General features: G+C 34.9%; 3 protein-coding genes across 11 annotated transcripts; 2 read left to right on the plus strand and 1 right to left on the minus strand.

The window, feature by feature from the left end:
* Positions 1-6426: 6426 nt before the first annotated feature.
* Positions 6427-7439, plus strand: LOC131611918 (steroid 5-alpha-reductase DET2-like). The gene has a single exon (XM_058883747.1). It carries the CDS (start codon positions 6478-6480, stop codon positions 7291-7293), a length of 816 nt encoding a protein of 271 aa, XP_058739730.1. The 5' UTR covers positions 6427-6477; the 3' UTR covers positions 7294-7439.
* A 10170-nt stretch (positions 7440-17609) lies between these two features.
* Positions 17610-21404, minus strand: LOC131611919 (protein MAINTENANCE OF MERISTEMS-like). 2 transcript variants are annotated; one of them, XM_058883748.1, is made up of 4 exons: positions 20976-21404; positions 19358-19691; positions 18554-19258; positions 17610-18475 (listed from the first exon to the last, which is right to left on the minus strand). In XM_058883748.1, the coding sequence occupies exons 3-4, from the start codon at positions 18752-18754 to the stop codon at positions 17852-17854; spliced, it is 825 nt and encodes a 274-aa protein (XP_058739731.1). In that variant the 5' UTR covers positions 18755-19258; positions 19358-19691; positions 20976-21404; the 3' UTR covers positions 17610-17851. Both variants share the same exon structure in this region, with proteins under 2 accessions (XP_058739731.1, XP_058739732.1).
* Positions 21405-24690: 3286 nt separating this feature from the next.
* Positions 24691-27324, plus strand: LOC131609366 (uncharacterized). Of its 8 annotated transcripts, XR_009286119.1 has the most exons (7): positions 24709-25063; positions 25192-25221; positions 25558-25706; positions 25820-25925; positions 26377-26483; positions 26578-26667; positions 26997-27324. XR_009286119.1 is itself a non-coding variant. In XM_058881052.1 (6 exons), the coding sequence occupies exons 3-6, from the start codon at positions 25660-25662 to the stop codon at positions 27057-27059; spliced, it is 306 nt and encodes a 101-aa protein (XP_058737035.1). In that variant the 5' UTR covers positions 24709-25063; positions 25192-25221; positions 25558-25659; the 3' UTR covers positions 27060-27324. The 8 variants fall into 8 exon arrangements, 5 of the variants coding, with proteins under 5 accessions (XP_058737034.1, XP_058737032.1, XP_058737033.1 ...); XR_009286118.1 differs by having other exon boundaries at positions 25820-26483; XM_058881052.1 differs by lacking the exon at positions 26377-26483.
* Positions 27325-27357: the final 33 nt, after the last annotated feature.

Genomic DNA, 27357 nt, shown 5'->3' on the forward strand with positions numbered 1-27357 from the left:
AAGCTAATGTACCGTTACTAATCATTAAGCTCCCACTGGTAACCAATGCCACACGGGCCACCTGTTAACAGCATTCCACCATTAACGTATTGAAATGTTATGCTGTACAAATATATGACTCTATTACATGACAATAACATCATCAAAAATATAACACGGTCACATACTCACGTTACACCGTTTATATTCTATCCAAAAGGATACATCACCAATTAATAACATTGTTATCAATTATATCACACCATAATTACCATACAGGCATTATTAAGCATACAACACACATTCACCGTCAAAACATACTTGCCACATTGGCATAAATGATCGCATGATTGCATCACATCAAATTAATATTGGCCATCGGCCCACAACTTCATCAATACATCATCAACAAGTTATAATAACAACAATTCAACAATGATAATACATCATTCTCATAACAACAACTACTTGCCGTAAGGCCACACATCATGTTAACAACAAACGACCAAACATCGTCACATATCAAGAATGAACATTCATTAATACATAACACATATGAACACGATTTCATGTTAATCCACACCCCAACAACAATTGCAACCAAGCACTACGATTATTTACCAATCATATCGTGCATATAAACAATTATGTGTTTTTATCAAAAACACCCCATAACCAATTAATCACAAGCTAACCAAACCTATACCATTATATAGAACATGGAGATAGCTTCCTAACGCTTCGAACGGCGTATAAAACGGAGTTACGGATCAAAAGTTACAAGGTTTCAAAGTTTGGACAATTGAACATACTACACAGTTCATCACTTGATCCTAATACAAATAATAGGAAACTACATCCTATGAATCATTTTATTAGATCATAGTATATTTCATTGCGTTAGCTTTCCAACGCTTCGAACGGCGACAAAATCGGGGTTACGGTTCAGAAGATACGAAGTTTCAAAGTTTCGGAAAAACAGAAAATGTTGTTGGCCGCTTGAGCTCCACTTAGCGGACCCTGCAAGAAGCGAGCCAACAAAAACTCCGCTCAGCGGACCCCCCTCCGCTCAGCGGACCTGCGAAAACCCAGAAAAAACCAGCACGAACCAGAACTGTCCTAATCCCCTTATACCCACCAAAACCACTCTAAAACATCATTATAACACCAATACAACACATACATACCATAGAAACAACCTAGCATCAAACTTTTCATGGTTGATTCATCAATCTTTCTCAAAACCTAACATTTTCTTCAAACTTAATCAAGCCATGGAAATGGAAAAGAAAGCATGATCAATCGTCATAACACAACAAGAATATCATTTAATCATCATACAATCATTCTCAAACAAACTTAGATCAAACAAAGACCACACAAGGAAGTTATAGAAATTGGAACAAGAAGAACAAGAACAAGAACACAACCATATAAACCATACAAATTCATAATAAACGACATACTCCCCCTTACCTTGCTATTGTGACGATCGGCAATCGATTCGGTTGAGAATCCTACACTTTCTCTTGTTTTTCCTCTTTGCTCTTCTTCTTCCTCTCTTCCTTTCTTTTTTTCTTTTCACGTTTTCTTCCTCTTGTCTCTTTTCTATCTCCCCCCACTACTTACTATTCACACACAAAATATTTCACTTTCCGGTCCAAACTCAATTGCTCAGAAAAACCCCAAAACGCAGAATATTACCTTAATAATATTTCTAGTACCAAAAATATGAAAACCTTCAATTAAATATTAGTCCGTCATCCCGAACTAATACCAACTGAAACGACTCCAAAAACGATAAAATTCCAATAAACGTCACAAACGTCCAAATTAAGCATATACTTATTTTTCCGGGCGTTACAGTGTGTAATGCAACCCTAGATACCCCAAATTTATAAAAGCCTTTGGTGAATATAAACCACATAATTTATGTCACATAAAGTTCCGTAGATATATCCACGGAAGGGTCATAGATTTGCCCGTTCCGTAGATGCATCTACGGTAAACACCCATAATTTTCAATATCATACACTTCCGTAGGTACATCTACGAAAGTTTCCCTGTTAGTTTTTTAACAGAATAGAAGGCAGTAGCATCAGTGTTATAAAGTGCATATAAAACACAAAACATAAACAATTTGAAACACATAGACACAAACACAAAAAAGGATTATACTGCAATGTTATAGAGTGCATATTTACACTTTGAAACTAGATAAATACATCAAAAGAACTGTCGTCGGTTAAATCTATTGGAGGTTCTAATCTTGACTTTTCGGCATTTGATCCCTTTTCGATGTTGTTCAACCTTTTGAAATCGTGCATCCTATCAACAAAACGGTTCGGCCACGTATCGGTAACTTCGGTATGATGAAGTGCCCATTCCGGTGACGTAGGTGGTATGGGGCATCTCAGTTTCAAGTAAACTTGCACAAAATGTTTTGATTTTGCAAGCCATCCAACACACATAATACGATCATCAAAATTTGTAGGAGGTGCGGTACGGAGCGGAAAAAAGGTTCCCGAAAAACCATATCGTGTTAAGTCAATGCATACCATGTCATATGCGCATGCAATAAAATGTCTCATTTTCGGGAATCTCATCCATTTTGAAATCGGTGCGTAAGCGCCCAACCAAGGAACAAGAGCTTCGTTGACTGATTCAAATTTGGTTTCGTCCCCAAATACCCACGTGTACGAGTCTTTATGGTTCATCAACTCTTCTATAAGTTCAAGACGGACAAGCTTATGGTTATTCTATCCCTTACCAAGCAAAGTTGATACGACCCAGAATCCGCAATTACTGTCCCCAACTACATTGATGACCCGGTCGATGTATTTGTGCATAAAAACCGGCATCTCGTTAATGAATGGAATATTTGAAGCAATATGCACCTCTTCGATTGATGGAATTTTTAGGTCAATAGGTGTGGGAGTTGAAACTTTTGGAGCAATAGGTGTAGGAGGCGGTTTGCTAATGCGAGCTCCTTTGTTTGAACTTTTTTTAGATTCAGGAGTAGGTGAGTCGGGAAAGAGTTTGTCGACGTGCTCATAATATGAAGGATCCCGTGTAGTCGAGTTGTCATTCGGCGTAGGCTTCACTTTCTTCGGAGCACCCTTTGTCTTAACCGGTTGAGACAGCGGTTTCATGTCAGTTGTTTTTGGAAATCCAATCTTCCGCAATTGTTCTTTGATGTATAGTTTCATGTTGTCATCGACCTTCGAAAACCTCTCTTGTATCGCCTCCAATTCGAAAGTAATAGAGATATTTGATTCTTCTTCGATGCAACCATCATCATCAAAATTAAGTTTCTTCCAATAAGGAATGACTTCATCCATTCTTATTGGCTCACCTAATTTCACCTTTTTAGTAATAACACAAGCACACAGGAGACCATACGTGCTAGTAATAATGCAACTAGCTATCGCCACCAAAGGTTTCACCGCGTTTGGCCTCGTGAAAGATATAATTCAATTCGGCCCGAGACATATTGCCGATCAATTGAGAGTAAAGGATGTTATCCTTAAATCGATGCTCCAACACTGTAATGCTCCGACCGAATGAGGTTTGTATCTCGTTATGTTGCTTTGAAATCATGAGATTTATGGTGTCCCAACCTCGACGAAAATCACCCTTGCTATTACACAACCAATTTTTCAAAGTAGTATGTGCCGACTCAACTCTATTGGTGGTTGTATTCTTAAGGTATTTCAATAAATCGAGATATTTTTCACATATTTTCCGAAATTGCAATACGACACCGACATATAATTCTTTTGTCGACGAACTTGCAATACGAGCCCATGCATCCATTATTTGGTCAACAATCACTCCGGGCTTCACCGTTTTCCCACCTTCGGTCGCTACTTGTTTCGTCCCCACAGCGGGTTTAACCTTACTTCTCACATTACATGATATGTGTTATCAACAAAGTAATGCATCAGAAGAAGAAAATACCTTTGCAACCGCATTCATCAAAGCGGGGTCACAGTCCGTAACAATCACCTTAAGCATTTCGACTTGTTTTTTCAAAAGTGAGCGACACACCTCCAATGCCCACCTAAAATTATCCTCTTTTTCACACTCCAAAAAGGCAAAACCAACGGCAAATATCTTCTCGGTGGATGTAACACCGACCATCTCGAATAATGGGAGTCGATACTTGTTGGTCTTGTAGTTAGAATCAAGGATGGACACTGTCGGGAAAGTGTTGAACAACTTTATCAAATCTGGATGAGTCCAAAAAATATCTCGGGCCATAACCTTGTCATCGCAAGTTCTATACCGCGACACGTATTTGTTAGCATCCAACATTTTCAACAATTGTTGCATCTCACTCCTATCTCCCCTACTCGCCTTATTATTACGGTACCGTTGATTATACACTTGCCTTATGTTCGATACGTTGTCGGGTTCCTTCCTTTTCAATGTGGCAAGTATATTTTTCGGTTGGACAAGATTCAAGGACATGTCTTTAATACATGTCTTCTCTTCCGGATTGAGCTGACAAACACTAGGATGACCTTGTAATTTTGCACACAAATCATGGTTATGCAAACCACAAATAATAGAGCATCTTGAATTCTTGCTAGCCAACATGTAACAACGGATCTTAAATTGACACTCGCATTTTCTAGTACCCGTGTCGTCTATTTTGAAATTCCTTAGAGGAGGATGATATTTTCCACTTCTTTCGCACATCATTGTTACAAACGGGTTTCTTCTTGCCGTACCATTATCCGATCTTCATATTACCACACCAAAACCAAGGTTAATTGCATTCCTACGTATCCATGTTATCATGCTTCCACGATCATCAAAGTCTTTCTTGCTACAAAAGTCACCTCCGACATCTACTGACTTTGCGACTACCCCATCAAAACTTATACAAACATCGACTAAAGGAGCTAATTCTCTTGGAATATTATCGGAATACACCATACCTATTTGCAAACAATTACCAAAATAACACAGAATTACATAACTGCTGAAAAAAACAACTCAATGATTATTCCGTAGATGCACCTACAGAAGTGTTCATCTTCAACACGTTTCATAGATGCATCTACGGAAGCAGTGTAACTTTTTTGCAGAAAATTAGTTGCATAATGTGAACAATGTAGTGGTTGAAGATGAATATTTACCTGAAATTGAGTCTTCTCTTGCTCCCTTTGATATGTTGCACCAAAAAGTTAGAACTTTGGTGTAGTAAATGATATTGATGAAGTATGGTTTTTTAGGGTGGTAGTGTGAGTGTTGGAGAAGAAATGAAACAATGGAGTGAGTGATCATGCTAGTTCAAATTATATCAGACACTTTCGTAGATGCATCTACGAAATAGTGTGGCGCTAAGTCATTTCGTAGATGTACCTACGGAACTATCCCTCAATTGAATTTATTTGTATTTTTCCCCATAGATAGTAGTTTATTATACTTTCGTATATGTATCTACGAAACGTGTTGAAGATGAATGGATAAATGGGGTGCTTCCGGAGATGCATCTACGGAAGCTGGGGGCAAAAGTGGAATTTCGTTCGATGTGTAAGAGATATATAGGGTGGATTGAGAAATTGTCTATCATATTCCTAAAAATATTATTTTCTAATCTTGAAACAAACACATAGTTAATCTATGTTGTAGTTAATTTCAAGGCTTTATTTATAAAATGCATTCATTAATTACTCCACCAAATTTTGCTTATAAAATAGTTTTTTTTATTGGAATTTCGTTTTTGATAGAAACTTATATTTATTTCTTCGATGACACTATTTATAATATTTTTATACTATCAATCAATACTATTATATATTTTGTCAAATCACGCTTTAATTTTAAATATGACATGGTGGAATGTCAAAATCCTATTATGTGATGGTTTAAAACCATTTTATATTGTTATTGAGATTAATAGACATGTACTGATAGTGTAAAATAACTTTACACTTTACATTGTTGTCAATAATAAACCAACAATCTACTATGCTATTTAAATAATTTAAAATATAAAAATGATTTAGCAGAATACACGATATTTATTAGCTAACAATGTAAAATTGCTTTATACTTAGGGGGTGTGAATAGGGTAGGCCGGCCTACAGGGGTCTATAGCCCAGCCTACTTAAGACAAGACCAAATCATATCTATTTAATAAAGAGGCCGGACTTAAACTTTTTTAAAAGTCTATTTTATTAAATAGGTCATTTTAGGCTGTTAAAAAAACCTATGAAACCTTATAGGCCGACCTATATTTTCATATATATTAGAGATATGAAATAGAGACTTTTAAATAGGCTTTCAGGTGAGGTTAGACTTTTAAAAAAACCAAACTAGACCAAAAAACTGAGCATATGATAGGTCATAGACTTTTAATTTTATGGTGACGAGACTTAGACCTTCTAAAATTTAGCTCAGTCTATTTCTATCGCTATTTAAATTACAGGTGGTATATAGTATCGTGCATTAAACATGTAGTACCAAACACCAACAGCAACAACAATGTCCGATCAAAAAATGTTCTTACAAGACGATTCCCTCTTCAACTACGCACTCCTCACTCTCTTCCTCATAGCACCACCAACCTTCATCTCTCTCGCATTCCTCCAAGCCCCATACGGCAAACACCACAGACCAGGTTGGGGTCCGAATCTCTCTCCACCTCTCGCATGGTTCCTCATGGAAAGTCCCACACTTTGGTTCACTCTCTATCTTTTCCCCTTCGGTAACAACTCTTCAAACCCTAAATCAATTATCCTCATCGCCCCTTTTCTCATTCATTACTTCAACCGCACAATCATCTACCCAATTCGTTTGTTAACCACAATGAAAACGAAAAAGAATTCATCTTTATCGAAAACCCCATCAGGGTTTCCTTTTAGTATAGCCCTTATGGCTTTTATCTTCAATTTGTTGAATTCCTATGTTCAAGCTAGATGGGTGTCTCACTACAAGAATTTTGATGATGGGTTGTTTTTCTGGGTTGTGTTTTGTGGTGGGGTTTTGGTGTTTTTTGTTGGGATGGGGATTAATGTTTTGTCTGATAAGGAACTGTTGAGGCTTAAGAGTGAAGGGAGAGGGTATGTGGTTCCTAAAGGAGGGTTTTTTGAGGTTGTGAGTTGTCCTAATTACTTTGGGGAGATTGTGGAGTGGTTTGGTTGGGCTTTGATGACTTGGTCTTGGGCTGGCCTGGGCTTTTTTGTTTACACTTTTGCTAATTTGGGGCCTAGAGCTAGGGCTAATCATGAGTGGTATTTGGAGAAATTTGGAGAGGATTATCCTAAGAAGAGGAAAGCTGTTATTCCTTACTTGTATTGAGTTTTCTGAGTTGTTGTAATTTGGAGTGTGTTGTATTGTATAGATGTTGAAGAGGAGAAAATAATGAGAAAATGTTGCTGAGTTAAAGCAGGGGAAGTTTGTTTCTCTTGTACTGGTATTGTTGTTCTAATGGATCGTCTTTTTTAGATGTGTTTGTTTTTATAATATTATTCAACATAGTTACTTAGTGCCCTTTATTTTAGGACACCATTTTTCAAAACACTCCTATTTTTGTATATTTTGATGGTTTTGAATATCGGTCGCGGTGACTGGTGTAGTTGCATCATGATGCAGTTGCGGTAATAGGTGTAGTCACATCATGGTGCGGCCGAGGAGTAACTAGTGTAGTCGCATCATATTGCCTGACGCAGTTTCAACCACAGTGTAGTTAAGATCAAGTGATGGATTGTAAGATCGTAGGATTTTACATGCAAATGATGCCTAGAGTGCTACAATCAGAGAAAGATTGTTTTTGTCGCGTGTGTGGTAAAGATCGAGCTTTTTGAAGCAAGATTGTAAAAAATAAACATGTTGGGTATGTGTGTGTATAAATAAGTAAGAAATTACAATTTTTTCTTTCGGTAGAGTCTTACGTGCCGTGTTAATGATCTAAGTTTTATCATCTTTCACAAGCTGAATGATTTCGCTTAAAGGTTTAACTACATTGCTCGCAATCACTTTATGATTTCGACAACATCAAAACACACAATCACATTATGGTTTCGACAAGATCAAATCACGTGATGTTGCGGCTCGATTATCCGGCATTTTTTTTGGATAAAAAATCTATATCTTTATGTGTTCATTCATATTGAATTTAGATGCATCAAGGAATGGAGAACAATTACCTCATTAGTGAGTGATAACTGGTAAATGTGAATGGTTAGTATTTCCATCAATATCTCATAACTAATGAATTGATATATAGTTTGTCATAGCATCTATAACATGAATTTTTCTTTTGTCTGTCATGATAATAGAAAGATATTATATACAAATCTGTCATGTTTTCAAATCTAACATTTTCCAGCAAATGTTATCTACCTAGCAATGAAACAAAATTTGGTTTTAGAAAAGACTAAGTGTTGCTACTAATTAACCCTTTAAAAAATTGAGAGCAAGCATGCAATTCAGCTGCATATTGAAAAATTGTGCTGTTCTTGAGAGAAGCAAATGCAGAAAACATCAAGTGGAAGAGAGAAAACTTTGTAGTAAATACTGAATTCTAAGGTTCATTGCAGCACCACCACTAGGGATTTGTTGTTCAATATGAATCTTCTTGGAATCAAGAACTCTAAGATGATTGCTGAAAGATTCTCTTTATGCTAATAAAAAGTGGCAAAGGTAGTTCCACTAATTTGAAACAGAAATAGAACGCCTAAAATTGTCCAAAGTTGTGCAAAGTCAAACTGCACGGCCTCCTACTGCATTGAAGGCACCATTCTGGAATACACCATCCAATAAAGATCATAAGACCTGTTGTAATAATTTCTATGACGAAGAGAAATTTTCTTGAAAGAAGAGAACTTAAAGAAGCACTAAAAAAATTCAACAAATAGAAAGGGGAAGAAGATATTCCAAAAATTCAAAGAGAAGGAGGAATAATGAGAAGAAAATTCGGGAAGAGGTGGTATAGTTCCCCTAAACCCTAAACCATGTCTCAACTTGCCCAGTCAATGCCTAATGAATAACATATCAAGAATGTGCCTCAATTCATTGCTTCCATTATTCATTGTCGCAAGAATTTCTCACAAGAATGTGACTCAATTCAGAGCCCATACTATTTTTGATTTAAAATGGAATTTGATTCTATAATAACCTTAGCATTCTAGTCATAAAACATGTATTTTTTTTTTTAAAATTAATTGTATACCTAATGAATACACATTCACACACTCTATTTATGAGTTTAACTCACTTTGGGTAAGAGATTTTAAGACGAGTCAGACAACTCCTTGTTCTAAGATATGACAAATTAGAATTTTATAAAGAGATACATTACTCTTAGACTTAAAAACTCTATTCACCAATAACAGGCAATTACTAATATTTCCATATCATTGAAAAACAACGTTAGAATTTAACATAGTAACAACAATATATTGAGTTAATGTTATATTATTTCTATCAACTTTACCATTCATTTCAAGAGAACAGGGTGCTTTCAATTCATGTATACTCTCGGGCAATTTATAAAGTTTATTAAAAAAAGTTGGATTTATACTTTGTGTCTCTATCACTACGAAATCTCTTAATTTCTCAAATAAATTTATTTTCTATTTCAGCAAAAAAAAAAAAAAACTTAAACATTTAAAGAGCATCACAACAATAGCTAAAGTGTTAATTGAAATAAAAGACCAAACTAAATACTAATTTAAAGAAAATTGTAAAAGATAGTTGAGTTACCTTCCAACAACCATTTGTTTAACGTCACTATCTTGACAATGCTCAGTGTTACGTAACACCAATTACCATATAACTTACCTCACGATATTTGGTTTTAACCTTTATTTATCCTTTTCAATATCCATGAGCATACTCGCAGTCTTCAAGAAAGGTCTTCATAAGATGAGAGGTATTTATGGGTCTGCCTTGACATCCATTATTACAAAGTCTACACAAAACCAGAACTTATCTATCTGTATCATTGTTTATCCTGAATTTCGGTAAACAACCGCTAGTCTTCCAAAAGATAAAGTTTGGTTACTTGCATGATCGGCAAGATTGATCCTAGAATATATATACAAGGTTTTCTTTATGTTGTTTCTAATGACAAGGTTTCGACCTTAATTTCTATGATAATGCAAGAAACATTTATAAAAAGTAAAGAAATGTAAAATGCTTTAGACATGAAATTAAACTGAAAGATAATATGAATGTAAAAGACTTGATATTGAAAATAAACTTGGTGATTCATATGTACATTGCACTCGACACTCTTTTCTCAATACTCTTTTCTCATAGAGACGTGTGAAGTTCTAAAAAATAATCATGACTCCTTTTTTCAAGGAGTACGTGGGCCATGTTCACCTTAAACCGTCTGACTATCTTCTTAGAATCGTACACGTGTTTCACGATCAGCTGCCAATTGTCAATGCGAAAGTGAAATTTTTTCTCTTCCACTATAAATACTTATTTTATCCACTCTTCTCAACATTTCCTCTTCTCAACATTTCCTCTTCTCTAGAAATAACACTGCTACATTTTTTCTGCAAAAAATCACAAGTTAAATTCAATCTTCCTCAGACTTCCTCACCATTTCTACCATGGTAGCTTCAAAGTCCAAGGCTTCTAAAGGTTCTTCTACTTCCAAGGAATCACTCCCTATGGAAAGTAAAATAACTGGTCCACTCATTCTGATAATCAAAAGTATGTACCAAAACATCCTCATCAAGAAGAGAAAGCATATATTTACCGATCTCAGGTATTAATTCCCTTTTATATTTTTGGTGAAACTCATGCCTTCAATCCTAATGAGCTTACCGAAGATACTATAAGCTTTAGTACTGATCGTGCCAATTTTAACCATTATATCACTGATCATCACGAGACAAGAGATGACAATGTTTCAGATGCTGAACACATTGCCTTCTTGGCATTATAGTTGTCAAGATCCATATGTTGTTACAAATCCCTTTTTGATATTCTTGCACATAACACAAAGACAACAAAAGAGTCCCTTTTTTTTGGGAATATTTTGTTCCACGCATTCAAGGAATTCAAGAACTCTTTTCTCTTACACTGGACCTAATCTATCATCTTTCATCCAATTACAGTCAATAATAAGTTCTGGAATTTATATCAAAATCTTGTAGAATCATTTAACAATACAACATTTAACAATAGAACATTTAACAATACAACAACACAATGAGAATGAAACGATCTCAATATCATTCTATCACAATAATATATAACATTCTCAGCAACATAAAAACAATATCAATATCACTCAATCACGACAACGTATAACATTTAACAACATCGAAACCTAAAACTCAACATGAATGACGATGAATGTGATGAAATAGAGAACGTACCATAACTGGAAGAAGAGAAAGAGGCAAAGAAATAGAGAACCTAAAACCCTTCCTGAAGATCGGACGTTTCACTCTTTTATTCCAAGAATGGTGATGAAGTTTGGAGTATGGACTCGCTTTTGTCTGTTTATTCACTATGGCTTTCGTTTGTTCATTCTCTAGGGAACTTGTGTTAAGAAGGAATAAACTAAATCTGCTATGTTTTAATTTTAAAGAAATACATTTCACCATGATTGAGAAAACCAACCGTAGTGAAACATATTAGTTTTAGAGAAACATATTACAGCGGTTGAAAATTACAACAGTGGGGAAACAATTTACAAATTTTGCTATAAAACTTTATAGGAGAGTCATTCACCAACTTCTTAAACCTAAGTCATTCCACTTTCAACATGAATATTCCATTCTTCAAAAGTTAATATTGTATATTAAAAAAACTTGGTTTAAAGATTAATGTTAAGATTCACTTTATCAAATAAATGATAAGTTTGAATCTAAACATTGATCTTAATGCCAAAAATTTCAAGCTATAAGATAAATGAATGAATAAATTGCACATAAAGTGTATCTCAGGTTGTAAAAACTATGACTTTCTTAAAAAAACTTAACTAGAGTGAAAAATAAACTCTCTTTGAGTTTGGGAACGCACTTTTCACTATGGTTACTAGAAATAACCGTGGTTAAAAGTATTTTAATTTTTAATTAACTATAGAAATTAAGGGACACACCCTTTTTTTATAGAAAAATGGAAAAATATAAGGCCTTAACATATCACCACGATTATTTGTATGGACCGTAATGAATTTTTTTAATAAAATAAAAAAATACAAGCGCCTAAATAAGAGCTATCATTTCAATTGATTCAATAGTCGAGGTAATAACATGTTACGATAGGTGTATTTTGTAGTATTGGATGTGTTGAAAAAATCGTAAGCGTTGTTACTTTATGAGTGGATATCAAATATTCATTATAGACAAATCTAGATTACTTTTCTCCTCGATTCTTAAGTAAAACCGAGGTAAAAGATTTTTTTTTTAAATTAAAATAGAGACTTTTTCTTTTGGGGTCAAAATCCACCGAGGTAATAGATTACTTCTATTGCAAAAAAAATGGTGAATGAAAAAAATTGTACATAACATGTATTGTTTCCTTTTTCACGTTAAAGGCAGAAAAACATATTCACGTTGTTCATCAACTTTTCTTTTCTTCATTCTTCTTCTACATAAAATAGACCACCATTATTCTTCATGAAATAAACCATCATTCTTCTTCTTCGTCCTGTCAACTAGAGCTGTCAAAATGGGCTAGCCCATATGGGCCGGCCCACCAGACCCAAAAAATCACAAGGCTTGGGCCTTAAAATTAGAGCCCATATTTTTCAAGGCCTTTTTAGCCCAACCCTGAAAAGCCCGCTACCCATTAGGGCTAACCCATATGGGCCGTGGGTAGCCCATCAGGCCGGCATAATTATTAATTTTAAAATATATATATTAATATTTATATTATCTTACTCCAAAATAGCATATTGATTTTTCTCACTTCACTAAATTTTATCTCTATTTTATTCGATATTTCTCTTTTAAATATTATACATTAATATAATCAACATTTTTTCATCATATTATATTAGTTTTTCTCTTATAATAAATATCCAAGTAATTTTTTATACAATTTAGACATATATTGTATTTAGAAACACATTATAATATTTATGCGAGATAATATAGTACTTAAAAATGAATTATGTTTAAAATAACATAACTTTTAATTTTATTTATAATAAATATTATGGAATTTTTATTTTAATTTTTTTAAATAAAAAAGCCCATTTAGGGCCGAGTAGCCCGAAGCCCATTTAGGGCCGGACTCGGATAGTAAATCTCGAGCCCATATTATATAAGGCCTTTTTGGCCCAACCCTAAAAAGCCCAGAGCCTGCTAGGGCCGACCCGTTTAGGGCCGGGTAGCCCATTATTTATGATATTCATTATCGAATGAACCAGAAAGTTTAACTATGATGAATAATCTTCATGTATCATGGAAAAGCAATGAAAAAGTAAATTTTGTCTCAAGTGTGTCTTATGCGGTTCCTATTTCTCAAACCTACAATATAGTTTATGGTCCCATATGATATTTTGCCTTTCTTGTGATCCCCCCTTTTAGAAACAAAAATGTTTTATGCTTAATATGTAAAGTTTATGGTCTCATGTGGTATATTGCTTAATCTATTCAGTATATGGTCCCATAATCATGTTTTTTTAATGGCTTAATACTCTTTTTGGTCTATTACCTATATATCTGGGTCCATTTTAGTCCCTTTTCTCTTAAAATGGTCAAATTGTTCCTTTATTTCTTCAAACAGTGTCACGTTTGTCCTTTCTATTAACTCTGTTAGTCAAAGTCAAATACATATGCCACATCATGTACACTTGACAATAAAATACTTCCATTTAATCAAGTTCTTTTAATATATGTGTGACACATGGTAAGTGATAATTTCAATGGTTTAGATTTATTAAAATTAAACTCAATTTTTTATTGAGAAAAAATACATAAAATAAATCAAGAATCAAATTTATATACTTTTATCATAGTCTCTCTACAGATCTGGAAATTAGGAATAAACAATAAATCTGGAAATAACCAAATATTTTTTTACTGATTTACATCCATTTCAACCAAATCAGGAATATTTTCAAAATCTAAGAATCAAAAACTAAATCAACCAAATATTTTCAAATGATATTCCAGAATCTGTAAACAACATTCTTCACGCTTTCAACCCATACACTTCTCAATCCAAATCCAAACATTTTGCTAACTAATTTGAGGGTTTTTATCAGGGAACAAAAAAAGTAAACCGCTTGAAAACACAAAACCACCACAGATCTCGCCTCACGCTGCCGTCGTGGTAACCATTTTCTTCTATTGTTTTCAGAAAATCATTGTGCTAGGAAAACAAACGGCGTCGTTTCTTCTTGAACTCAATTTCACTGTGTGTTATGTGTCTACATTGGTGGAAATAGTGCGAGTAGTTCATAAGTTTGTTTCGGTGTTATTTTTGTGAAACTCGATCTTGAAGATTTCCGGTGGAGGAGAATAAGGGTTTATTAATTTCATCGATTGAATCTGGAATTAGGGTTTATTGTGTAGTTTTTCTGTATGAAGAAATTGGAGTAGGAATACGATGTGTAAGCCAGAGAGTAATAACAACAAGTAGCAAGATTTAGGTTGGATGGGTTTGAATTTGAAGGTTCAAAAGGAGAGAGTCTGTTCTAGTTTAGGTTCGGGTTCAGGAAGAGGTAGAATGAAACTATGGATGATTCGTGCATTTTCATCAGAGATATTATAGACTTGCATCGTTCAGTTAACAACTATAGGTGATTTGTGGGGTCCTATAGTTCTTAAAGTCTGGCCTTCATGTTTCACTCATGAATCTGCTTCGAGTTCCAGAGCGATGGATATCCAGTTCTTAAAGATTTTGGGAAACTCCTCGTTGGATTTGAAGGATGAAAATGGGCATCGGTGATGGTTTCAATTAGGGGGTTTTGAGAAGCATTTTGCATTAGGTTTGAATTTGGGGGAAAACAGAAAAGTGTTTAAGTAACAAGGAAGAAAAAGGTGATGAATAGAAATTCCATCAATCCACCTTAGCTTCCACATTATCTAAAGTAACGTCGTTAGTCAGTTTTTGACAGAAATGACCACTTTGATTTTGTTAGACAATGTAAGGGATCAACTTAGAACTTTTAAAAGGTAGATGACCAAAATGGACCCCGAGGCATAGGTACGGGACTAAAAAGGGCATTAAGCCTTTTTTAATTCAATTGTAATGTTTAATCCCAATTGTTTATTCTGAATTGTGTCGTTTAATATGTTAATTAGGACAATTCATACTCAAACCATTAGGTTAAAAATATATCATATGGGTAAACTAGTATACAACCATGTTAAATGGATTATTAATGGGGAAGTCTCTAGAAATGAGTTAGAAGTGAGACGTTGACTAAATGTCATATATGCAGTTGGAATGGTTGATTAAAAATTAGGGATATAATAATGTCAGTGTATGTGGTATTAGAACCATAGGTTTAGCTTTTCTCGTAGCCTTAGACCCATTAACTGTGATGTTGATGTGCATAAATTTGTTAAACATGTTAATGGATATGAGTTGATAAATGTGTATGTGGAGCATTGCATTGATATTTTAAGGTGGTAAATGAGGCAAAATTAGTTCATGAATATGATAAAAAAAGTACATGATAAAGGTGATGGTGGTTCAAATTCTAACGATGAAAAGCTTATGAAAATATTGATAACTACTCTAAGTAATATATTTTATGACAAACTTTTCACCTCAACCAATAAATAATTGAGGTATAATTCTTGGAAGCACCACATCTTAATTAAAAAAAAAAACCCACCATTTATTCTCTAGATTGGAATAAAAAACGACAAAAAAACTAATTTAGGAGACATGTTTCGAATCCTAACAACTACAGTTTATGTTTATATTTCTTTCAAAGTGGCGTCTTACTTTTAATTTTTTATTTATTTAAAAATTAAATTATCTATTCTTCTATTACAATACTAACTAACGAGTTTGATACTCAGATTTAACTATAAAAGCATTCTTCATTAAGTTTTACCCTTTATTTTTATTTTTTTAATTTTAAAAAATATCATCTATTCCTTTAATTGGCATAGGTGACTGAGGGGAAAACTAATTCAGGAGACATGATTCGATTCCCAACAACTGCCATTTATGTTTTTATTTCTATAAATTTTGCATCTTTTTTATTTTATTTTGGGTTAAATAAGTTTTTGGTCCCTATAAATATTGTAGTTTCATTTGTAGTCCCTCATGGGTTTTGACAACGGTTTTAGCTGGTTTTGGCAACGGTTTTTTTTTTGTAAAAGCCGTTACCTAAAGGCAGGGAGGGACTAAAAATGAAAATTATAATATTTATAGGGACCAAAAACTTATTTAACCCTTTTATTTTTTATTTAAAAAATTAAATAATCAATTCCTTCTGTTAGACTATTAACCGAGGGGTTTGATACCCATGTTTAACTATAAAAGCTTCCGCTCATTAAATTTATTCTTAAACATATCATATATAGTCGCTCCAAACTCGTAAACATCATTCTTTGAGATGAATTATAAGACAGAAAAATCTTCCAATTTTCTTAATTAGTTAAGAAATTTTTTTAGATTGTGTGTTGTTGTTCTTGCATATACACAATGAAGAAACTAATTTTATCAATCTTGAACAAAATATTTATTCTATTCTTGCAATCTATCTCACAAAATGTTGTTGCTGCTTCCACCCTTGCAAGACTATTGTTATATTTGGAAATAACTTCTCAATGTTGTCTGTCAAAAAAAATTCTATAATTTATTATTTTCCTCAGCTGACAATATTGATAAATTTATTCATTATCATACTCAGGCCGTCTTTGAGGATGTGCAAGGCGGCCTACCGCACAGAGCCTCGAGTTTCTTAAGGCTAAAATATAGTTAAATAGGGCCTCATAAAATATTTGTCGGATTAAATCGTGATTAAGTAGGGCCTCTATTTATTTTTTCATGATTAAATTATGACTAACTTAGCATACACAAGGCCTCCAAAAACTTGAGACGACTCTGATCATACTGATAATATATTGCAAGAAATATTGTTATTTTACAAAACAATATCTTGTAAAATTTGTTCTCAATATAGTTCTTTGTTTGAATATTGCGACACACAAAGAAATCAATAAATGATAAAAAATTGAAAAAGAAAACAATACATGTTACATTCTTTTTTTTTCATTCCTCATTTTTTTAAAAATAAGTAATCTATTATCTTAGTAGATTTAAACACCGAAAAGAAAAATCTCTATTTTATTTTAATTTTTATTTAAGAGAAACACAAATTTATTTAACTCTTACGGGTGTTTGTTTAATGGATACAAATATTATTGGTTTTTTCTTTAGCCACCTCCCTATGGGGGTCACCCCCAGCGAAAAACCCAAATTACCCCTGCTTCAGAAATGAACTTCCGAAGCTTTTTTTTTTTAAAAAAATTTCCACAATTCGGAAGTGCATCTCCGAAAACACCTCATGGGGGGTATTTTCGGAAATGAACTTCCGAAAACACCTTTGTTCAGATTTTGGGGGGTTTCGGAAATGAACTTCCGAATTATGCAGAAACTGTGTTTTTTTTAATGTTTTTCTTAACTATCTCGTATTTTTAATTAAAGGAAACCGGGAAATAAAATAAATGACATATAAAAAACTAATATGATAAAAAAAGTAATATATACAAGCCGATCCAAATCCAAAAAAAAAAATAGTGTGCTAAAGATACAATCCGAAAACAAAAAATAAATAAACCCAACCACTACTGGTGTGCCTAACCCTCTCACCCTGGGCCCTCCTCTGCCGCCTGTATGCCGCCGCACGGCCCGCATCAGTGACGATCATCTCCATCACGGCGACTGCCTCTGGACTGCCCTGATGAACGACACCTCAATCCAACGCGTCCCGCCCAAGCATCTCTATCCGCTGGCAGATCGGTAGGAGATCAATGGCGTGGTCATCCTCGGCCTGCTGGTTCTCAAGGATCTCCTTGTGTGCTGGCCTAGGAGCGCCGGGAGCGTCGGGTGTCAGCAGAGGATGTGAAACCCGATAGAACCATGTGACGTACCCCTCCACACTGTGCCAGTCCTGGGTGACCCGCCGGCGACGATACTCCTCCGGTACCACATGATGCTCCCAATCCTCAAACATGGCAGTGAGCTGCACTCTGGTCACTGTGTCGGGAGCAGCCTCGAAGGGTGACCTGGGTATCATTTGCACGAATCCGAACTGCCGCATGCACCACTCGGGGAGATACCGGACCATGATGGTAGTCCAGCATGCCAACCAGCCAGAATATAGAGATATGCCGTCAAAGGGGACAATCTGAGTGTAGTCGCTGAACAGCCTCCATGTGACGTCGTCGTGCATCGTGCGGTCCAGGTACCCACGGTATGGTCCCACCGCATTGTTCCCCCTCTGGAGAACGTATCTGGCTGCCCTGGGCATGGCGTCAACGTACGCAGGATCGATGTGGAAGCCGTGGATGCGGGAGAAGTAGGAGATGATCCAACTCTGAAACAGAAACACGATAATGTATTATAAATAAATACGAAACATAAATAAATACGAAACAATTAAAATGAAACGTACCGTAAGTAGTGTGCAGGATCCGACCAACTGCCTCGTCCTCCAGTTGGAGGCCTCATTCAGCTTCTGGTAGAGGTATGCCAGAGTAGCTGCCCCCCAGTTCCACTGGTGAACGGTATCCAGGTCCATGAAGTAGCGGAGGTATGTCACGTCAACGTACCTTGCACTCTTGTCCATAAAGCATGCAGCGCCTACCACAAACATGTACCAGCACCGGAGAGCGCAGCCGCGGTGATACTATGTGAATAGATCGTCACCCGCCTCCTCGGCATCGGCCGCCGCATCCAGGTGGTGCTCGAAATAAGCGCTCAGTGTGGTGAACCGGATATGAGGCCCATTTGTCGTGATGCACTCGAAGTCAGCAACTTCGGGCTCCATGCCCAAATAGAGCGCCATCCACTGACTGGCCTCGACCCTCTGGATCCGAGAGTGGGTCAACAGCGACCCCCTGATGGGCAGGTGGAGAAGACACTGCACATCTTGCAAGGTGATCGTCATCTCCCCAACCGGCAAGTGGAAAGAATACGTCTCCTTGTGCCAGCGCTCCACAAATGCCCCCTACATGCCGTGGCTGATGGTGGTGTACCCCGTCATGCAGAGCCCGCTAAGCCCTGAACCTCGCACCGCGTCGTTAAACTACTCAGCTGCTGGTTTAAACAGACTGAAAATCTTCTGGGCGTGGTTCAACATTTTCAAAGGATCTCTCTCCTGTTACAAAAAAAACAAATAAAAGCATATGTTAAATAGACCGTTAAGAAAATATCGAATAAACGTCTAAATTATAAACGGTTAAATTAAAAAAAATACCTCTCCCTCCCAGATACGCGAGCGACGTGATCGCGGTAGGATATCAGCACGGAAGTGTCAAAGGGCCCTCCCGGGTAGCTGTCCTCCTGCTCATCCTCCTCCCCGGATGGAGGGTCAACATCCGGTACCCCCTCCGGCTCGTGGTATGGCACTGGCACCTCCTCCTCCTGCTCCTCCTCCTCCTCCTCTCGGTGGCGGGAAGAAGATACCCGAGCCAGCCGACTCCTAGATCTAGATGAAGAGATACCATCTCCCACGTCCACGGGAACTCGCATACGTCGTCCCCGACCCTGCCCTCGTCCCTGTGTCGACGCCAGCTGCGCCGTGTAGCAACCTGCTTAAAATTTTAAGGTAAAGAGTCGCCACCATTTATTTTTATCCTAAAGGAAGGGAATTAAACGGATTACCCTATGATCAGAGATTCTATGTTCGTGAGTCGGTTAGACGGAGGGAAGGTGTTAGGCACCCTTCGTCTCCCTTGTATTCAAGGGGACCCCTTTTAGGTTTAGGTTTAATAAGTTTAAATTTGAGATACGGTAAACGTACGTTCACCCATATCCTAAAAAATGGTTTTATCGATATTTCAAGGGAATTATATTGAATGTTAGTGTTTTTTGTAGTTATACTCGCTGGGGTTTTGAAACCCTATGCCTACGTATCCTCTAGTGCAATGAGGAAGTCAGAGTAATCGTAGTTCAAGTTTTTGTTTGGTTAGTTATTTTTTACGGACTGTGTAAATGTTTTAGAAATCTCCTTTAAAACTTGTCTGAATTTGGAAGTAGCGTAGGCGTAGACGCAGTTCATAGTCGACTTATAAAATAAATACACAGTTCTTTTTATGAAATAATGTTGAGTTTGAAATTATGTAAGTATGAAAAAAAGATTTAAGTTATTAAAAGAAATAAATAATTATATTTTGTTTTATATTTTAATATTCTTCATAATCAAGAGAAAGAAGTATTTTTATATTTTTTGAATTAGATGCATATTTTTGTGTTTTTGAATATCTTAAAAAATCTTAAGAAATTAAGTTAGTTAAATCTAATTATCTGACTTAAACAAAATGAGTTAAATTTTTATTGTATTTTTTAGTAATAACCTAATAAATTAATTCAACTAACTGACTAATATTAAACTAAAAAGTAAAATAAACTAAGTAAAACAAAATGGTGCAGATGAAAGATGGAGTGTAGAACATAGGCCCAAAGTTCATTCCAAGAAATCTTAACTAATTAAAAAAAATAAAAATAAAATAGTTTAAAGAGAGGATAACGGAAGTTACAGGGAAAGGGGGCAACTTCTAGTGTTATTGCCAATATCCATGATTCATCCAAATATTAAAATTTGTAATTTTGACTTTTCAAATAAAATGAACATCCACTAGCAGATAGACACGTGACACATGGCAAGTAGAGTAAATAAAAAATAAAAAAATAAAGAACCATTATAGACAACAAAATCTTTCATACAATACAAAAAAATTGAACCTTTATCTTCTCATCTTCTTCATTCTCAACCAATAACCACAATCATGATTCTTTCAAATCAACACCAAATAAGACATACAAATTGAAATAAAAAAGAAATGAAAAATATGAATAGACAAATATGGAGGAACCTGGCGGATGTCGGCATGCGCTCGCGGTGGACGGCGGCTCCGGATCGGAGACTGCCTTTGTGGAGTGGAGGACCACCGGTGGTTGCTGCGTGGTGGATTCGTGCGTGGCTTCGCCATAGGTCCTAGGGTGCACGGGTTGCGGATCAGCGAAACGGACGCGTATGCGGTCTCGTCGTGAAGCGGTTCCCATTTTTGCTTCGGCCTCCATTTTCCTCCCCCCTTACAGTTTATTCTTCTGTGTTTTTATAGTGAAAGAAATATCTCCAACATGAAATTGGACAAACTAATTTATTGATATTAAGAGCCCTTGTCCCACGATTAATTCCCCTCAATTTATTGATATTAAGAGCCTTGTCCCATGATTAATTTCCTTCAATTTTTTTTATGATTATGGATGATTTTGTCGGACAAATTTTTAAAAGTAATGAAGTGGTCTGATTGTTTACCAATTTGAGATTTTGTGTACTGTTGACAAGGATGAGAAACCTGGATTTAAATACTAATATAATAGTAATGATAATAATAATTATAATAATAAAATAAAATAAAAAAACTAATTAATAATAATAGTAAGAGAAACTATAAAAAACTCTAAATACTTATAAACACGACATCTAAATTTTATTTATTTTTTTCTCATTATTTTACCTAAAATGAATTAAGAGATAAAAATAAAATAATAAATAATAATAATAATAATATACCAATATAGATTTAAAACTTAACTGGGTGTAAATCGTGTGAGTAATAAACTAGTAAAATTAATATAATTCTAAAAATCTAGTAACAGCCAATAAAATATAATTTTATACTAAAAATATATAAAAATAATATAGAATAAATTCTACCTAGCTATGTTATTAATGCAAGAAATGAAAAAATAAATAATTTATATTAACAGTTAAAAAGAAACATAAAGACCAAAAGTTAAAAAGAAACATAAAGACAAAAAGTGGTAATTGAACTCAGGTTTCTATACTCTAACAATTCCTCACATGTGTTTTGCCAATTGTGCTATGTTGTTCATTCAAAATAAAAAGTCAATTGAAATTGTGTATTTTTTTTCAATAATCAAAATTTAATTAATGTTAAAAATGTTAGTAAAATTTGAGCAAAAATATTTATAAAACTAAAAAAAATATTCTGAATGTTAGAAATGAGGCGGTCAAATTTGGGGTATGACACGCCGTCGTCCGCTCGCGTCTAGCCGACGCAGTCTAGGTCTCTCTACCCTGTCTGATGCGTACTTGGTTGCCTGACATGTTCCTGAAAACAATTGAAATCGATTAATATGCGAGACAACAGAAAAAACTAAAAAAAATTGAAATTCTGATACACTTCGGAAGTTCATTTCCGAAACTGGGAATGAAGGTGTTTTCGGAAATGAACTTCCGAAACACCCCTGCGCAGAACTTCTCTGCAACCTCCAATGGCAGACCCCAAAATCAAACTTCAAAACAACCCATAATGCTTCTAAACAACCTAAATACTACTAACAACCTACCCCTATATCATTTATGCAATTGAAAACAACCCTAACATGCATTTGAAATATGGATCTAACAAATATAAAACTTACAAATTGAGTGATTGGAGAGCTTTTGAATGTAGTATAGCAAGGTGATTGGAGCCTTTGATGCAGCCTTGGAAGTGGGTTTGCAGAAAATCTCAGAGGAGTTGAGTTTGATATTGGTTTAGGGTAAATGATTTGGGGGGAGGGGGGCTGTTTTGCTTAATCTGCAAAACGCGCAATATTTCGGAAATGAACTTCCGAAATGGTGTTTTCGGAAATGCATTTCCGAAATAAGTCAAATTTTTCAAAAAAAAGGCGCTTTCGGAGATGCATCTCCGAAAACACCTTTTTCTTGCATTTCGGAAATGCATTTCCGAAATCAAGGGTAGTTTAGGTTTTTCACCAGAGATGGACTAGAAGGTTGGGAGGTGGCCAAAGAAATTTCCATATTATTTTCAGAAATGTGACATTGGAATTCACATATTTCATTATTTGTTTTAAGTTTTGATAAATTATATCCAAATACTTTTTATTCTCATAAATATGTTTTGTTCATGAATTTCTTCAATTTTTTTTCCAAGGATGAGAGTCTTACATTCATATGATAATATAAAATAATCACCATAACTTCCCACTCCCATATTATTTAAACACATTTATTTTTAAACTTCTAATTTTTAAATTTTAATTAAAATAAAATCAAAAAAATAATTTTGAAAATTTTATTCATTTGTCAAACATTAAAATAATCCTCTACTCCTATTTTATCGGTTTCAAATCCATCCTAACAACTTTTCGATAAAAAAACAATAAAAGAATATTTTAATATAAAAAGATGAGAAAATGGATCATACATTAACCGTGTAAAATATTCACCATTATTATCCAATTAAATCATTTTGTTATTTTAAAAAAAGTTTAATAACAAAGTAGATTGATGACAGTGTAAAACTTACAATACAACCTTTTAACTCATTCTTGATTTCAAAAACAGCACTGGTATTTCTAACCTCTGATGAATATCCCTCCATCTAAATCATGGCGTCAGCCCAGCACGCAGCCGTCATCACTGCCGGTAATTCTTCCCAACTATCTCATCTTTGAAGTTTTATCATTACTTCCAGTGAAATCTCTTATGCGACTCAAACTTGTTTGCATGTCCTGGAATGCTATAATCTCTAACCCTACATTTATAAAACTCCACCAAAAAATATCTGAACAAAACAAACACATAGTGCTAATCTCTAATGACTCAAGTGGATCCATATACGTAGGAGCCGATTTTTCTCTCGAGAATCCGCTGATTCCTTTTTCGGATGATTCTGACAGCAGATTGAAGAAAAAGGATAGGATTCTAGCCATCGGTTACTGCAATGGTTTGTTCAGCTTGTTTGGTTATTCTTGTAATACCATTGAAGATTGGCTTTATTTCTGGAACCCAGCTACAAAGACAATATCTAAGAAATTTAAATTTTCTATGGTTTTGAAAATTCAACCAACACTTATAAGGTAGTGACCTTTTGTCAAATGGCTAAATGTGCCACAGTTTTTAGTTTGGGTGATAATAGTTGGAGAAATATTCAAAGTTTTCCAGAGTTTTGTAGTTTCTCTAATTTTTGCCATAGCGGTGTGAGTTTAAGTGGAACTCTTAATTGGTTGGTCGAGAATGATATTGCATATGATTGGCCGGAGAATCATGTAGTTAACAATTTTGTGATCATCTCACTTGATTTATTAACAGAGACATGCACACAATTGATGCCCCCTCAAGGTTTGGGAGAAGTGTTGATAGTTGAGCCAACTATTTGTATGTTTATGGATTGTCTTTGTTTATCTTATGGTAACAATGAGTTCTATTTTGTGATATGGAAGATGATGGAATTTGGGGTTGAAGAGTCTTGGACTCAATTTCTTAGATTTAGTTATCTCAATTTTCCTTTCTTTGGTAAAAACTTGGTGCCATTGTGCCTTTCTGATAATGGTGATGAATTGATCTTGGCAAACTGTTTAGAAGGACAAATAATTCCCTATAATTGCAGATACGATATAGTGGAGTCAAGAAGAATTACCAAAGGAACATGGGAGATCTTTTTTTTGTTAATAACCCACGTGGCAGGTTTACCATTTAGCATTTCATCTAATTGTTTTAAAACTAATAATTTCAATTATTTCCAAATAATAATAAATTGTAATTATTTAAAAACTTAATTAATATAAAATTGGTCTGCTCCTCTTTCAACGCATTCCTCATTCAACCTAAGATTTAAAACAGTTTGTCTTCCATCCAAAAAAACTGTCTCTCACCCATGACCACCATGATCTTCACTGCTTATCAGTTCCCAGATTCATCCCATCCATGTTCTAACATGCATATTTTAAGATATTACAACTTCCAATACTTAGACGCTATAAATACACCCAAGAAATCTTTCGTCTCAAGTATTGTTGGTTCCGGCTACGCGATGGAGTTGGCTTTGACGGCGAGAAGGTTCTCTGATTTGTAGGCAAAACAGTTGGGCCTGTTTTCGAGTTTTTCATTTTGCAACATATGAAGGTGTTAAGGAACTTGCTTGGGGTTTGTTTCTTTTTCTTACTCTCGGTTTTTAATTCACGTGTGTTAGATAATTCAATATTTCCTTTGCATGTTTCAATTTTCAAGTGGTTTGATGAATTTTCTGTACAAATTATTTGAATCAATTCCAGGCACATGATGAAGGGAATCTTACATGGCTGGTAACTGCTCATTCTTAACTTTACTTTATATCAATGGATGAAAACATATTTCTGGTTGTAACTTCTGTGTTGATATGTTGATGATTTGATTTGATCATTTTCCGTTTCTGAATCACATCTTGTCGATTAATTATAGCTAAGATCAGTAAGGTGATTCAATAGATATGTAATGTTTATGTGTGTATTTGTATATGTATTCCAAGTGTTTGACAATATGTTCGACCCATGAGAATTTCTAGGAGTTGGGTGTGTTTGATAACCGATGGCTTCATTGAGTTTGGATAGCCATATCGTTTTAATAATAGTTGTTGACTTTTTTGGTTGAAATGATGAAAGAGTTGTTGGAACGATGGGAAAAGACACAAAGGCGAGAGGGAAGGGTAAGGGAAAGCAGGCTGCAAGTGGAAGTGATGAGAATGCTTCTAAGGGAAAAGGAGAATGTGGGAAAGCTGCAGATGGGCTTGGTACTTGTACCTATGTCAAAGGTAGAAAAGTTTCCCTATTTTCAAGCACCATTGTGACCATATATGATCAGTTTCTTTCTTTGTAATTGACTTGAAATGATATTTATTTTTGGATTTTTCCTTAACACATCAAGGCATGTCTTATGTGAGAAACAAGGTAAGATTAATGAAGCCTACAAGAAGTTGCAGGATGGTTGGCTTAGCAACGGAGATAAGGTTCCTCCGAAAGAATTTGCAAAGGTATATACACAACCCTTACGGTAGGAAAAAATGTATGTCAGTTTGTTGGATGGAATGATAAATAAGAATCAAATTTAATCTTGTGATAGAAATATTTTTGTCTATTCAATTGTTTATGATTGATAATAATTTATCGACCTCACGGGTAGCCCAAGAATATTCTTGAATTAATACAATTATTAGGATCTAGATGTTACAATTGTAGATTATAGCACATGAGTTAATTTTAGAGTTGTTCCCAAAAACACCTTATGGATTAGTAGTTTGCACATCATCCATTTCAGTATTTTAGTAATTGAAACCGATTGAGCTCTTCGCCCGTGTGTCTTGGTGTCAGAAAAATTTGGTAGGTCTACAAACATGGAAAGGTGTGTTTGAGTTTATCGTACATGTTGCATTATAATGGTTTTGAATATGTAAGTAGTACTGTGGTGAAAACCTGCTGCTCTAGGCTAATGAAGTCACAAACTATGGGTGATGCCACTAGCTTTGAATTCATGAGAAGTAGAAGCGAGTTTGAGATCAACCATGAACATCCTATTATCAAGAACTCTAAATGTATGAATCTATTTTTCTCATATGTCCTAAGTCTAATGTTATAATTAACTGCAAACTAAAATAATAGTGATGTAATTAAATCGATAAATTTCAGGCTGCTTGTAAATCTTTTCCTGATGATCAAGAGGCCCCCAAAGCTATTAATCTTTTGTATGATTCAACTTTGGTTTGGAGTGGATTAAGGGTAATCTCTTTGTTAATATCAGATTTAAGTTCCATTGTAAAATGGATCATATTAAGCACTGACTCAGACAGATATGACATTCACACAGTTAATAATCTTTAAAAAATGACTAAATGTAATTATTCTTATAAACTACATTGTCAGCGTACATTGAATCATGGTTATGTTAAGATAAGTTGCACCTCACATGTGATGCTAAATATTCTATCAGAGAAAAAAGTGGTGCAAAATTGGAAAATATGCTATTAGTTTTTAGCAGTTTTTCAAATCAATAGGCGCCTAATAAATATTGTATATAATGACACTCAATATGGTTTGTTGGTGTGCAGCCTGATAATCCAGCACAACTTGGAGGGAAGATATACGAGATGATGGATAAATGGTCATCTTGAACTTAGTTTGAGTCAAGTAAATGGTCATGTTGAACTTAGTTTGGTCTATAAACAGTAGAAGCTGAAGTGGTCGAGCCAACTGAAGCTGGCATTCAAGATTTCACTTCTTTCTCTTTCTTCAAAGTTATATATTTGAACAACAATATTGTTTGTATTTTATAGATATGTTTAGTAACTTTCAATGTAATGCCAATCTCGTGTAATTCACAAGGTATTGGCTGGCTTGACATTAGTTAAGCTTATTCATTGTCGCTATTATTTTAAATCTATGCAGTTCTTTTATTTTAATGAAAGGTAT

The sequence above is a fragment of the Vicia villosa genome, linkage group LG6, assembly GCF_029867415.1.
Source record: "Vicia villosa cultivar HV-30 ecotype Madison, WI linkage group LG6, Vvil1.0, whole genome shotgun sequence".
NCBI lineage: Eukaryota > Viridiplantae > Streptophyta > Magnoliopsida > Fabales > Fabaceae > Vicia > Vicia villosa.